Source organism: Vulpes lagopus, chromosome 3 (assembly GCF_018345385.1).
Source record: "Vulpes lagopus strain Blue_001 chromosome 3, ASM1834538v1, whole genome shotgun sequence".
Lineage (NCBI taxonomy): Eukaryota > Metazoa > Chordata > Mammalia > Carnivora > Canidae > Vulpes > Vulpes lagopus.
Window position 1 is genome coordinate 117,169,836 of NC_054826.1, and position 15,467 is coordinate 117,185,302.

Sequence of the window (15,467 nt, forward strand, 5' to 3'; positions counted from 1 at the left end):
AGGTAGGTTGTGGCCGGGTGACACAGGGTCCTCCAGGTCCTATTATATGTACATTGGTCTTTACTCTGAGTGACAAGAAGCCATTGATAGTTTTTAAGATGAGCAATCACAAGGTCTGTTTGTCTTTGGTCTTATGTAGCTTTGACGAGATGTCTGGCCTGACTTCCACTCATAGAATATAGGCAGACTTTCGATAAATATTTAATGTGCTTACAGTCTGGGACAAGGGGGCAAGGGGAGCATTAAATAGGATTTTTTCCCCACAAGCAGTAGAGAGCAGGGGTTCTGCTATCCTAACATAAGCGATGTCCTAGAGGAGTAGAGTCAAGATCATTTATATCCTCATTGTAAGTGGGAAGAGGACGGATAGTAGGCTGATACCTCCAAAAGGACCTGCTCCTGCATCTCTGGTTTTGGCCATGGGGCCAATGAAAGGGCAAAGAGTAAGGGGGGAAGAAGAGGGTTGGTGGTAAAAGGGCCCCTGGAAGCGGAGGTGCCGTATGTATCCTCCTCTCCAACATTAGGGAGTAGGTGAGTCCAGAGCAGCTCTGTGTCGGGCTCTTGAACCTGCTGTTTCATTTTTGCCAACCTTGGCAAGGACCCAGGATCTATTTGGTGCGAACAGAGTGCAATACGAGTTTGGGGCTCTAAGAGGTTCTTAGAACCAGGCATCGCACACACTTTCTGTGGGAGCCACGGAACTGCCGTGATCAGCCCCATCATGGCTCGGGTATTTCTCAATCAGTGGATTCCCACAAGACCTATCATGTGAGTTAAGAGGGCTTCTCTAGCTTAATAAGGGTCCCGCTCTGGAGGTTCTAATCACAGTCTCTTGGCATCCTCAGAACGAAGTGGAGAGTGTCACAGGGATGCTCAACGAGGCTGAGGGGAAGGCCATAAAACTGGCCAAGGACGTGGCGTCCCTTGGGTCCCAGCTCCAGGACACTCAGGTGGGTATCCTGCTGCCCACCCAAAGGGACCCGGGGTAGGAGCTTCCTGCGTGTGGGCCCCTGGGACTTCTGTGTGTCCTTTTGTAGGAGCTGCTTCAAGAAGAAACTCGGCAGAAACTCAACGTGTCCACCAAGTTGCGCCAGCTGGAGGATGAGAGGAACAGCCTGCAGGACCAGCTGGACGAGGAGATGGAAGCCAAGCAGAACCTGGAGCGCCACATCTCAACTCTGAACATCCAGGTGCTGGCTGTGTGTCCTTGCTTTTCTAGGTCTAAGCCGCGAGGGCCCATCAGGAGCTCGGCTGTGCTCCAGTAGAGCACTGGCTCACTGGCTCCCCCTGATGTTGAATGTCTCCAACGAGGAGAAAGCGGTCTCTTCCCAGGGGTGGGGGTATGGGATGGGAATCATCCAATGGCCCTCCTCTCACCAGACCCTGGGCACTGCCGTTTTAGCTCTCCGATTCGAAGAAGAAGCTGCAGGACTTTGCCAGCACCGTGGAAGCCTTGGAAGAGGGCAAGAAGAAGTTCCAGAAGGAAATCGAAGGCCTCACCCAGCAGTACGAAGAGAAGGCAGCTGCTTATGACAAACTGGAAAAGACCAAGAACAGGCTTCAGCAGGAGCTGGACGACCTGGTCGTCGATTTGGACAACCAGCGGCAACTGGTGTCCAACCTGGAAAAGAAGCAGAAGAAGTTTGATCAGGTAAGGGCTGGAGGGTGGGCCACTGTGTTCGAGGACATGGGCTGGGGTCGGTGGGTCTGTGAGGCAGCCGGTGTGGCTGCTGTGTACCTGCACCCCAGTCCCTGCTGTGCTGGCAGCTATGGAAAGCTAGCTTGCCTTGGGTGACCCTGAAATGTGAGGCTCAAGGACGGCGGCAGTGCCCGGGCATAACTGCCAGGTGCCCCCCACCGTGATGCTCGCCCGAGACCCCACCAATGCCTTAGTTTCTAGCCCTGGAATGAGACTTATTTTATTTACTCAGCAAGTATTTATTGAGTACCTCCTGAATATTCCAAGTAATTTAGTGTTTCCACCCTTTAGATAACCACGTTCCCCTAACATTTCATTTTGGAGAATTTCTAGCACAGTGCGACCCTCAAAGCATGAAACAGGCAACACCTGGATTCGATCATCAGTGTTTTACCAAACATGCTTTATTACATGTTTATTTATAAGGATAAACTGCAGCTGTCAATGGCATCTTATCTTTTGGATGCATTTCAAAGCAAATTACAGCCCTCCCCCTCCGTACCTCAACACTATCAGCTAGAGTTCTCATTTAAAATACAATTTTGCTTCTTGTGAGGTAAAAATTTATGTGGAAATGCAGAAATCTTCAGCGTACACTCTCTTGAGTGCTGATAAATGCATATACCTGTGTGGCCTACACCCCTAAATACCAACTTTGTATATGTTACTCAAATCTAGCAAATGTCATTTGGTTTGCAAGTGACTTGGGGACTGTCCTAAAAATCAATTTGGGGATTGTGCTAGGCCAGCACCAGAGGCATGGGGGCCCAGAGTACCAGGCTTCTAGGTGACGTGCAGGCTCTTCCAGTTTCCGTCTTGGTGCGGTCAGCCTGTCCTCACTGCTTCCATTCTGCTGCTCTGTTCCCAGTTTGAAGGCCTGAGATCACGTTTTTTATTTTCCTGTCACTATTGTGTAGGATTCTGTGGCGACTGCTATTTAGGGGGCCCCTATTACTAACCTGTCTCTGGTGACTTCTAGAAATCTGGTTTTTGGATGTTTCAGTGTATAATATGCTGAGCTCTCTGCAGATGAGGTTAACATCAGGACAGAGTGTTCTTTGAACCGTCCCTCCAAGCAGAGGAATAAGTGTGTGTGTGTATGCACAGTGTGTATGCACACACTCACCCTTTCCCTACTCCAGCTCACAGGGCGCTTTAGAGAGCCGGCGTTGAGTGGCCGTGAAAAAACAAAAACAATTATTGGCTCCTGGTGGGATTAAGTGTCACTCTGACCTCAGTAGTAGTAGTGTGTTCTAACCAACACGGGCGGCACAAGTGATTTCCAAGCACAGAGGCTGGGCAGATGCTGGCTCTGCCTAAGGCTGACCTGGAAGTCAGAAGCAAGCTTATTATTAACTCTCTCCATAGATACCTTAATTACTTAGACCTGCCCCTGAATAAATTTAGCAGGACACAATGCTTCTAGCCCATATTTGCAATGACATGAAGGCCAAACTTTGGGTATGCCTTTGGGTATCACCTCTGGGGCTTTTGTTGTGTTACAGTTGTTGGCTGAGGAGAAAAGCATCTCTTCCAAATACGCGGATGAAAGGGACAGAGCGGAGGCAGAAGCCAGGGAAAAGGAGACCAAGGCCTTGTCCCTGGCGCGAGCCCTCGAGGAGGCCCTAGAAGCCAAAGAGGAACTTGAGAGGACCAACAAAATGCTCAAGGCTGAGATGGAGGATCTGGTTAGCTCCAAGGATGATGTGGGCAAGAACGTAAGTCCCTCTTCATTGTCCTGGCTTGTTTATGTTTCACCAACCCACCGTCCCCACTATTTACCAGTTCATGGGGGTGGGATGAGGGGGGCTGGCTCTGTGCCTCTTTGATGTGAAACGATCATCGGGAATGAAGGCTTCCCTCTGACTGTCACACATGGGGGCTGGTTAGGAACAGCGGTTTGCATGGGGGGCTGAGTCCAGGGTTCCCAAAGGAAAGGCTCTGGTCTTGATTCCTGGCCATGCATCCTGTGGGTGGCAACAAGCCACCTCTCTGACCTGAATGAGCTTCCTGTCACTGTGGGTTGCCGGACCACCTTCATGAAGCCAACTCTCATGTGAAAGGTCCATGAACTGGAGAAGTCCAAGCGGGCCCTGGAAACCCAGATGGAGGAAATGAAGACCCAGCTGGAGGAGCTGGAAGATGAGCTGCAGGCTACAGAAGATGCCAAGCTGCGGCTCGAGGTCAACATGCAGGCCCTCAAGGGCCAGTTTGAGCGGGACCTCCAGGCCCGTGATGAACAGAACGAAGAGAAGAGGAGGCAGCTCCAGAGGCAGGTAATCTGGGTCAGGTCAGGGAAAAGCGGGGACAGGGAGGTAGGTAGAGCCAGTTTCCTTCCACTACCACCTCCTGGCCCAAGGGAGACTTGGTTTTCTCCCCTGCAACCTGGGGAGGAGCAGACCCACCTTGCAGGGGATTGTGCATACCTGGGAGCTTGTTGAACACTGGCTGAGGTGGGGAGAGGGCCTCCCCACGGGACAGGTCAGCCCAGCAGCGCACATCTCCCCTCCTCGCTCAGCTTCACGAATACGAGACAGAACTGGAAGATGAGAGAAAGCAACGTGCCCTGGCAGCTGCAGCCAAGAAGAAGCTAGAAGGCGATCTGAAAGACCTGGAGCTGCAGGCCGACTCGGCCATCAAAGGCAGGGAAGAAGCCATCAAGCAGCTTCGCAAACTGCAGGTGGGTGATGCCCTGAATGCAGGGCACAGGTGGAAGGAGGGCATGGTTCCCTCCCGGTGACAGCACCGGGGCCTACTAGCTGGTGGTTTCCCACCACAGTTCGTCACTTGGGTGCTGTTTCCTGCCCTGGGTTAGACACCGTTACCAGGCATTTGGCCTTCGCCCTCAGACCACATCTCCACTGCCATCCAGAATGTGCCCCCAGACAGCAACCTGGCTGTGCAAGGTTGAGGGCAATGCTCATGCAACAGGGATTTCTTTGTGGTTAATTGTGGAAAATCCTAGGGGTTGGCATAATCTGGCGAGTAAGGACATCTTAGCTTGTCCTTCCTGTTGACTCGTGCAGGCTCAGATGAAGGACTTCCAAAGGGAGCTGGAAGATGCCCGTGCCTCCAGAGACGAGATCTTTGCCACCGCCAAAGAAAATGAGAAGAAAGCGAAGAGCTTAGAAGCAGACCTCATGCAGCTCCAGGAGGTAAAGCCCTCTTGCTGAGAGGCTCAGATGGGGGTATCATGATTGGAGCCCCTGGCATCCTAGTGTGTGCACCCACAGATTTCTTTCCCTCATCCAGCATTCCACGTAGGTGGACCCCCAGAGTAAGGCCAGGGAGAGACGAGCAGGGAAAGACACAGGATTTTCCTCCTCTGGTGTAGAGGCAGGGCCTCCCCCGGGCTCAGAGAAGTCACAGCCACTTTCAAGAGTGGCCATAGAAACTGCTGGGGGCCTGGTGATAGGAGCAGGTGGGTTTTTGGGTGGGGCTCAGCCCTTCCATGGTAGGTAACAAGTGTCCTTCCTCCCACCCCCATCGTCCAGGATCTAGCTGCAGCTGAGAGAGCTCGCAAACAGGCCGACTTGGAGAAGGAGGAACTGGCCGAGGAGCTGGCCAGCAGTGTCTCAGGAAGGTATGGAGCCACGCAGGGAGGAGCAGGGAGAGGCAGCTCATGGGAGAGCCTCCTGGGGCACCTATTTTAATGCTGAAGATGACAGTAACCAGCTGAGCTTGTCATAGGAGTCTGGAGGTCTTCAGACCCCATTTGAGTGTGTGGCCAGTTTCATTCATTCTGAACGAACAGCATGGAGGGGCTGGGGCTGGGCGGGAGCAGCTGGGGACATCAGAGAGAAAAGAGCTGGTCTTTGCACCAGGCGTGGCTCTGCCGATACCAACCAGATAGGAGTCCTGGCTCCCTGCTTCCCAGCTCTGTGACTTTGGACAAGTCTCTGGGCCTCCGTTTCCTGCTATAAATGAGGGCAACTCTAAGGCATCACTCCTCCAAGGAGAGGGAATCTTCTAAACTTGGAGGCTGGAGTATCAGACGTGGCTGCACTTCCCTTAGGAATACACTTCAGGACGAGAAGCGCCGCCTGGAGGCCCGGATTGCACAGCTGGAGGAGGAGCTGGAGGAAGAGCAAGGCAACATGGAGGCCATGAGCGACCGCGTGCGGAAGGCCACGCAGCAGGTGGGGACCGGAGCTGGGCTCCACCCTGTAAGAAGCCCAGCACTGGTCCAGTGACATGCACTGCAGGCTACTGTGTGCCAGGCCTGGGTGGGGGTGGAGGGGAGCGGGGAGCAAGGGTCCAGCACATCTGCTGGCTGCCCCTCTCACAGTTACGCAGCACCGTTGTCACAGCATGTCATGCCAGCCTGCAGTGTCTCATCAGGTGGCCAGTGTATGTCTGGCCCCTCCAGCAGATGATGTGTGTCTAGAGGAAGGGCCTCGGGGGTCTACTTCTTGCTCTGTCCCTAGCCCCAGACCCTGGCCTTACACTGGTGAGTGCTCAGTGACATCACTGAGTCCCAGCTCCGTGACAGGTGCTGGGGACCCACCGTGTGACCTGGAGACGGGGGGAGCCTGGGTGGTACTGGGACACCGCCTCTTGAGCTGTGCCCAGAAAGGAGCTGGTGGCTGGAGGAGGTGGGGAGGGCTCCTGGGTTCTCCAGCTCCAAGGGCACATGCAGAATCCAAAGAAGGCTGGGAGGCAGCAGGAAAAGACTGTCACCTCAGCGGGCCACCCCAGGCTTCTGTGCCCTCCACCTCATGCCCTTCACCGTCCTCCCCAGGCCGAGCAGCTCAACAACGAGCTGGCCACTGAACGCAGCGCGGCCCAGAAGAACGAGAGTGCAAGGCAGCAGCTCGAGCGGCAGAACAAGGAGCTCCGGAGCAAGCTGCAGGAGATGGAGGGGGCAGTCAAGTCCAAGTTCAAATCCACCATTGCGGCGCTGGAGGCCAAGATCGCACAACTGGAGGAGCAGGTCGAGCAGGAGGCCAGGTAGGTGGGGCCTGGGCTCCAAAGACACCCTGCCTGCCTGATAGTGAGTGGCGGGCGGGGGTCACTTGGAGAGCTCTCAGGGCATCCGTTCTGGCCGGGAAAGAAGCCAAGCGGTACCCACACTGCAGGTGTGCTGGGAGACCTGCGTGTGGACACTGGAGGGAGGTGGGCCTGGCCCGGAGGAGGCCCCTACCAATAGCACTGAGTAGCAGGGCCTCCTCAGGGGGCGGGGGGGCGGGGGCAGCCAGCCAAGCTCCCCTTGGCCTGCGTTTTTGCAGGATGTCATGTTAAGGGCTCCACAGAGTCCAAATCAGCAACCCGTGCAGCACAAGCAAGTATGGTAACGCTTCTCATCTTACTGAGAAAGTACGGTCACGGCACCTTTGTCACCATCAGACTGCCCGGGTTCCGACCCGTTCTTTTTATTTTGGTAGTGGCTTTATGTAACTCGCCTACCCTAGCATTCAGCCAGTTAGTGTTCAGCTCAATGGCTTTTAGTATATTCACAGGGAGGGGCACCCTCTCCACGGAACATTTTCGTCACCTCAGTAAGACCCTGTGCCCCTTTGCCATCACCCTCTGTCTCTCCCCGCCCTCAGCAACCGCTGATCTACTTTGCGTTTCTGTGGTCTATTCTGGATGTTTCCTATAAATGGGACTTTTTGTGACTGGCCTCTTTCACTGGGCATGTCCTCAACGTCCACGTGTGTCAGAGCAGGTGTCAGTACTACATTCCTTTTTGTGGCCAAATACAGTGCTTTATGTGATTTGAGGGATGAGCCCTGACTTGGGCCTCGGGAAAAGAGCCCTCGGTGGGTGAGATGCTGCTCAGGTCTCCACACCAACGGCGCGGGAAGCCATCCGTACCCCCTCTGTGTGTGCAGAGAGAAGCAGGCGACCGCCAAGTCGCTGAAGCAGAAGGACAAGAAGCTAAAGGAGGTCCTGCTGCAGGTGGAGGACGAGCGCAAGATGGCAGAGCAATACAAGGAGCAGGTGACCCGGCTCCCGGGCCTCTCCCAGCCCTGCAGGGACCCCAGCGGTGCCCCCAACCCCTGCCCTGACCCTCAGACCTCTCCCTCACAGGCAGAGAAAGGAAACGCGAAGGTCAAGCAACTCAAGAGGCAGTTGGAGGAGGCGGAGGAGGAGTCCCAGCGCATCAACGCCAACCGCAGGAAGCTGCAGCGGGAGCTGGATGAAGCCACAGAGAGCAACGAGGCCATGGGCCGCGAGGTGAATGCGCTCAAGAGCAAGCTCAGGTAAGGCTCGCCGGCCTGACGTGCCCCACCGAATTTCTTTATAGATGCAAGGGCTCCCTTTCCCTGATGCCCCGCTCCTTTCTGAGGCTCCAACTCCTGCAGCACCGGTGTGGGCCCGGCACCCATCGGGGGCGCCAATCCTCCCTCCAGTGTTTTAAGGGCTGCTATCCTTCCCCTCCCATGGTCAGATGAGGAGGAGGAGGAGGGGGAGGAGATAAACCCCCACCACCTGAAGCCATACATGTCCCTTCTCTCCGGAGCCCCTTTTCTGGACTCTCTCTACCCTGAGGGTCTTTCATCACCATTGCTGTTTGGGGCTTGATCGTTCTTGGTCACAAGAGCTGGCCTGTGCATTGTCGGATGTTGAGCAGCATCCCCGGCCTCTCCGCACTGAATGCAGTGGTGGCACGCTCTGGACTGTCCCAGCCAAAAATGTCTCCAGACGTTGCCCAATTCCCCTGGGGGTGCAGATGCATGTGGTCGAGAACCTCTGCCCTAACTGGGGTTAGATTTTCTCTCCCACACCCCTGCACCTCCAGGCCTGGAGCTGGGTCCCATCCTTGACCGTCTCCCCTCTGCAATCCTTCCACGGGCTTTACCACTGGCTCTAACTTGCCCCTCAAGCATCGAGTCATCTGCCTGCTGCCTTCTTTAGTTTGTTAAAACACAACCCCAATTAAATCACCCTTCCTACTTTCTGCTGCTCAGAGTGGTTTGAGAAAAGCAGACAAGCGCACTGCCATCTCCTGCGGGGTGTTCTGTTCTCTATGGCCACGAGGAGTGGACCCCACCAGTGCTGCCTGGACCTCAGGCTCCCCTCGTCCTCCCACTCTCTTGGGCCTCTGCTTTTCCCTTTCTCCCCAGACTTTCTCCCCCCTGCCCATCCTTACCAGCTCCCATTTCCCCATCGAACTACCTCCCAACACCTGCACTCATTTCTTCTCTGTCCCCAGTTCCAGGCTGGACGGTCTAGCACCAGCTCCGGCCAACACCTCTGCTAGACGTAACCTCTGTTTCACTCAAGGACGTTGTTCCAGAAATTCTTACCTTTCTCTCCTTTGCAACGTCTTCCCTCAACGGAGTCATTCCATGAGCTGAGGATACCTCTGAGCCTCATCCCCTCCTCCCCTTTACCACAAAACCCTAATGGTCAGTGTGCAGGTCTCACCAGACTCAGTTGCAGAATGTCTTGGGCTTCCCAGCACTCCCCTCAGCTGGTTGGCTTCCTACTTTTCTGGCTTTCCTCGTCTCCTCTGCTGGTACCTCATCTTCAGGCCGGCTTGCTGTTGGCCTGACCCGGGGCACCATCTTGGTCTCTCTTCATCTCCGTCTCTGCTCACTCCCTAGGTGATCTCAACCAACCTGGTGGCTTTGAATTCCACCCACGGCAAGTGACTTCCTAGTTTCTATCTCCAGCCCAGATTTCTTCCTGGAATCCCAGACCTGTGAGCCATCCCCCACCCCCCACCCCCAATGCCTCACGGGCAGCTCAGATCTTGAGGCCTGACTGAATCCCTTCACCCCTAAACCAGCTTCTCTCACAGACTTCTCCAGCTCAGCAACTGGAATGATAAAGCGGTCATTAACCCAGGCCACGATCCTGTGGTCATACTTTATTTCTTCCCTTTCCCTTATACCTCACACCCAGTCTGTCAGAGAATCCAGTCAACTTTCCCTTAAAAATATCGTACATCCAGAATCCAAGTACTCCTTGCCATCCTGGTTCAAGCCACCTTCTCCTACCATCTAGATAACTTTCACAGCTTCCTCAGGGGCCTCTGTGTGTCTGTGCCTTTATAGTCTGTTCTCAACACAGTAGCCAGAGGGATCCTTTTTAAATGGAGGCGAGTCACAACCTGCCTTTGCTTGAAACTATCCAATGGCTTCCACCTCATTCAGATTGAAAGCATCATCTTTATGCTGGTTGGTTCCACTAGGCCCTAATGATCTCTGTCCACTGCCTCCTAAATAAGCCCTCCAATTCCACAGATGTTGCCTCGGGGCCTTTGCACTGGTGGTTCCCTCTGCTTTGAATGCCCTTCCTCCAGCTCTCCACATAGCTGGATCCCTCCTTCCCTTCCTTAAGCACTGACTTATCCATGTTACCCTGTTTACAACTTCCAACCTCACTCCCTCACTCTCCTCTTTCCTACCCATCTGTCACCATGTAACCTGCTATTTAGTCTACGTATGTCATTTGCAGCCTTCACTCTGGCTCCGTGAGCACCGAGGTTTTGTCTGTTTATTCATCCCCGGTGTCTGGGATGGTGCTGGGCACAAACCTGCAGTCAATGAGTCAAAGATGTTTCCCCAACCTCGTTGTCATACCCCCTTGACCATTCTGCCTTAGTCTCTCACTCCCTGTACCATTGTTGACTTCACGTTGTCTTTGAAATTAACTGTTCTAATCATACACACACCTATTTGCAACTAAAATATACCACCCCTGTATTGTTAAACCAGCATCACCAGCATTAACAGGTCACAACGAAATTAAAACACAGTGGAAATAAAACAATAATGAATTCTAGCTACTGTGGCTATAAATTGAGGACTAGGACCGGAGGGCCTACTTTTCAGTTAACAAGGGAGTGAGAGAGAAGACATTAGCACCAAAAAGACGGTCTCTGAGATAATCTGATGTATTTTAAAAAGAGTCGGGAAGGGAATATTGTCACTGTGCAACTGAGTTATCCAGTGGCGTGCCCTGGAACCATGAAACCACCTGCCATATCGACTCCAGACTCTGAGATCCACTGCATGAGATGAGGGGAAAGCCAAAACCCCTTTCAGAATGAGGAAGAGAAGGGCTGGTACAGAGTATAGGGCTTCGGGAAGCAGACCCCAGGTCATGCAAGGTGAAGGGCTGTGGGTCCCACTGAGGGGATGGAAGCCAGACATAACCCCTCAGGTCCAACAGGGGCTTGGGAGCAACCCCCAGGGGGATGGCCAGCAAGAGAGCTGTTCTTGCCATGCAGACCCCTGGAATTTGCTCTGCTGGCCACTGGACCCTCCTCGGCGATGGGCTGAGTAGTGGGGAAGCAGTCAGCCATTCTGGCTCCATCACCCCTAAGCTGTCACTGCTCCCTTTTCTCAGGACCAATGATCCTTTTGGCACACACTGAACATCCCCCGTGGGTTCTGCCCCAGACAAACCACCCTTCCTAGGCCGTATAGGCCAGTATTGAACACACAGCTCCTTATGGTCTTAGTATGAGCTTACATTAAGGTGTGGTGCAGACAGATCATAACTTTCCTGCTTCCTGGGTCTTGTCTATGAGCAAAACCTAAAGCCAAGCACTCGAGCTTTGAATGAGGTTGGCGAGCCTCGCCAGCTCTCAGCGGACAAGGAATTGCAAAGCAAGTTTCATAGTTCTCCCAACTACGTAAATCTCAACATGCGCTCCCGTTAAAGCCTGACCGCTGTACCCAGCACTTGCCACGACGCCAGTCATCTCCAACACGAGCTTTTCAGTGGAAACAGTGGCTTACATGAGCCAGCCTAAGAGCTCTTGGTATCGGGTGCTTCACTGCAAGGTTGACTTCTAAGTGCCTTTAATGACTTAATTGAAGTGAATGCCTTTAATGATTAAAAACACACTTAAACGGACTCCCTCTCGTTTGCGGATGATAACCACCAGGGACTCTCTCTCTCTGTTTCAGAGGGCCCCTCCCCCAGGAAACTCCGCAATGACTCACCAGGTATCATGCCTTCTAGCTTCACAGCTCATGTATGTTGTACTCGGGTCCACTTCTTTCCTGCTATCCTGCCCTTCCTCTCCCCTTTTGGTCCCCCCAAATTGCCATGAGATTGCCGCAAAACCTGAAGGCATGGGTATCTTAGGTCAAAACTCTTTCATCGCAGCCAAGATCAACTAAAGATTTCATCTCCTGACCCATCTTCCTTCCTTACTTCTGCCTTTGGCATCTGACATGGCACCCAGTGTGTCCTTGTCACCGTGTGTTGACAATTGTTTGGAGGCTGCGTGTGTATCACCTGGATTGTTTTTACCTGCCCAAGAGGGCCTCTCTCACACTGTTAGGATGCTTGGCTGTGTGTCTGACAGCTAGCTCCACAGTCTGGGTCCATTTCCGGAGAATGGCTTCAAGCTGGCTGGTCTGGCTCACCCATCAGAATTCACAGAGCACAGGTTCATGGTAACCACAGCTCAGCAACTTGTCACACCCTCTCCACCCCCCGCAGCTGGGCTTTTCACAAACGCGTCTGTGAAAGAAATGAGCTCTCGCTGCACGTTGTACAACTGCTGGGGCTGCGTGAGGCTGAAGTAAGGCCTACCTGCTACCTGCATTTCCAGCACGCGGGGGTATACACTGGTCACCTTGGAGCCACACGTGGTCCTGGCACAGCTTTTTCCAGAGGTCTTGTGGGCACATTTTCAGAGTGGGGAGTGGACACCCAACACTCAAGAAAGAACATAGGGCCCTTGACAAGAAAGAGTTTAGAAGCCTTGACTTGTCTGGGAGTCTAAGAGCTTCATCACCCGTGAAGTTAGGCCCTGTGGCCTGGTGTCCCTTTCATCTTCAAGAGGCCAAGTGAGCCCCAGCCGGTGTCCCTTCTGCTCTATAGGAGAATCTCAGCTTTGCTGCCACTACCCAAATACTTAAGAAGCTGACTGAGGTATTGGCAAGAGCTTTAGGAGAACTTTCAGCCTCTATGACACAGCTTCTGAGCAGCACTCCTGCCAGCTCAGACTGGAATGATGGACCCCCTGGGTGACAGGGGAACTGAGGTCTTGCAAAGCAAATGCTCATACTCTTGTGCGGATTCTTGGCGCACTACTGGTGCCTTGCACAAGTTCTTTGAGCCCATGAATAGAAGCCAGATTCTCCAGGATCAGACCCTTGCAGGCAATCTTTAGAGGGTCCCTTATTTCCTGTGAGTGAGGCAGACAGTGCCAACATTTGCCCTGGATTTGAAACCAGTTCCTTCAAGCAGGACACCTGCACTGGCAGATAGGCTCTCGGGACTGGGGGCCGAGCAGGGGGCTTCTGGTGACCCAGGGCTTGATTGACCTCTTAGGTCAAGGGAACACATTTATCACTTAAACTTTAACGTCCAAATACAGACTGTCCCAAGAGATAAAGAGTGCCTGGAGCCTGGAATGGTAGGCGAGACAGTTTCCCAGCCCGAGGCTGTCCCAGGAATTTTGAACCAGGAGAGTAGAAGCAGGAGGAGAGACATGCAAGCAGCAGCTGCCACTTTTTCTGTCCTGTACTCTGAGACCCTTCTCCTGGACCCAGGTTCTTAGAAAGGACAGTGCTAAAGAATACTTTTTAAGGTCTCTTCAAGAGAGAGACAGAGTGATGGACAGTGAGTTCTAAGGGCGCTGAGCACCTCCAAGCTTCCCTTGGATGTTAGTGAGGCCGGCCAGAGACTTTAGCTGGGAGTGGCTACAACTTGGGAGAATTCCTTCCTGATAGCTGCCCCTTAGAAAGTACCATACTCTGAACCTGGGCATGTTCTCCCAACCCATCCATGTTTCTCCCATCCTTGGACCCCAAAAGGCTCAAGCTGAGACTCCCCTCCTCAGGGAGTGATCAGGACACTCTAGGCCTTGCTTATGCCTCTAATCTTACTTCTCTTGAGCTTCCCCTTTTGACTAAACAATCGATCACTGAAATGGGGCTCTCCCTTGTGACTTGTCTGTCCAGTAACTTCAGGTGGCCAAGCAGGTCATTTTCATCACAGAAAGTCTGTACTCTGCTTAGGCTTCCTAAAATGAGCTAAGACCTGTCCTCCGATTCAGGTCAAACGGGGCCAGATGGCTGGAGCCCAACACAATTATTGGTGTGGTTGCAGAAGAGATGGCAAACGTTTCTTCCAAGCAGAGAAGGTTGAATGCAGGTGGATTCAACTTCTCCTTCTGCCGGCCTGCTTTTCTAAGCAAAGTCTCACTTCAGGTGCCCCGGGCAGGCCCTGGCAGTAACTCAGGGCATCTAGTACTCCAGAGATGGGAGTCCTTAGGCAAAGAAACGGGTGTCCTACCAGCCAGAGCTAAAATACCCCTTGGATTAACAAGTCTTATCTAACAAATATTCACTGTAGCACCTCTTTATAAGCCATGCATGGTGCCTGCATGGTGAGTAAGAATCAGGTAAGACCTCCGCCCTGTGAGAACGCACACCAAGAATTCTGCTCCACACAAGCAGGGGGCCCTGCCTTGCTTTAACCAAGAACATCCTTCTGGCATCCACACAATGACCTCTTTCCTTCAACACTGCCTATGTTCATTTCTACCTCCTTCCAATTGAAAACCTAAGACCCCTTCCCCTTTTTCTTTTTACCTTTTGAAGGCAAGGAAGTACATCATGAGAACATGTTCCCCTTTATACTGGCCCCACAGAGTATGCATAAACCCACGGGAAAGTGTCAGCCCCCGCTTGACCTCTTTTTTTTAAAAATTCTTTTCTAAATAAAGACCCCATCAGACCAGAATCCTATGGGTCATTAGATGACCAAGCCAGAATTTTTTTTTTTTTAATGCAGATAGTCTTACATTGAAAAATCTACTCCCCCCCTCCCCCCCCATGCAAGCTGATGAAATGCTACTGTACCTTGAGACCGGTCAGGGCTTGACTTCAACCTGAGTATTTGTATCTCATTTGAGTTTGTCTGCGTGTGTTTTTTGCCCCTTGAAAAATCTCTCCCCATCTCAAGGGAGATCTCTGTACTCAACAGACACATATTCTCTTCAATCCCACAGGCGAGGAAACGAGACTGCTTTTGTTCCCTCTAGAAGGTCTGGAGGACGTCGAGTTATTGAAAACGCGGATGGCTCTGACGAGGAAGTGGATGCTCGCGACGCCGACTTCAACGGAACCAAAGCCAGTGAATGAACAACTTGCTCCAAACAGAACAAAACAAAACCCAGTGGACTCTGCTTAGCACTGTCTAAACCCGTCTTCAAATTCCAAACATCACAGACACCTCTCACGATGAATATAAACACCACCGCCCTGAGTCCGGGGTATCAGTGGAACTTTTGAGTGATGTACCCAATGAGAAGAACCCAACAGGCAACAGACACACCCGCTCCCCCTAGCGGTGAATCGTACAGAGATTTTGAGTTTTTAGGGAAAACATAACCACAGTAACTGATCCCTGGCAACTTAGTGTACGTGACATGGGGAAAAAAAATCACCAAAGTGGGTGCCACCGCCGCCTCCCACTCCCAAGTCATTCTCTAACCTGTGTACTCTTCCAATGTGTCGGGTGGGCCCATTTGAGTTTTTTCCCCTCCTGGTTAACACACCTCAGACGCACACAGTTCACGGAGACCAAGTGCCTTCGGTAGTCACAGGAATTAAAAAGGAGACACTGCTCCAGCGGGTAAGAGCAGGAATGTTACACTGTTTTATATGCACCCCGATTGTACTTAAGGACACCCTCACTAATAAAAGGTTATAAATCACTGGAATGCAGTCAGCATTTCTGTTGTTTTCTAGAGTCAAAGAATGGGGGGTGGGGGAGATTCTCGTTGAGTTGTTACGACAACCCTGTGAAGTCAGCTTATTCTTCAGTCACAAACGGGGAAATTGAA

At 52.6% G+C, this 15,467-nt stretch overlaps 1 protein-coding gene across 1 annotated transcript in view; it reads left to right on the top strand.

Annotated features, from left to right (window-relative positions):
* MYH11 (myosin heavy chain 11) overlaps positions 1 to 15,338 on the top strand; it is a 114,469-nt gene extending 99,131 nt beyond the window's left edge. The window contains 13 exon segments of the mRNA XM_041749957.1: positions 846 to 950; positions 1,038 to 1,190; positions 1,403 to 1,651; positions 3,205 to 3,417; positions 3,763 to 3,975; positions 4,218 to 4,379; positions 4,726 to 4,854; positions 5,194 to 5,282; positions 5,715 to 5,838; positions 6,441 to 6,649; positions 7,534 to 7,642; positions 7,733 to 7,905; positions 14,631 to 15,338. Of these exon segments, the coding sequence (XP_041605891.1) occupies positions 846 to 950; positions 1,038 to 1,190; positions 1,403 to 1,651; positions 3,205 to 3,417; positions 3,763 to 3,975; positions 4,218 to 4,379; positions 4,726 to 4,854; positions 5,194 to 5,282; positions 5,715 to 5,838; positions 6,441 to 6,649; positions 7,534 to 7,642; positions 7,733 to 7,905; positions 14,631 to 14,763 (2,061 nt within the window). The 3' untranslated portion in view covers positions 14,764 to 15,338.
* Positions 15,339 to 15,467: the final 129 nt, after the last annotated feature.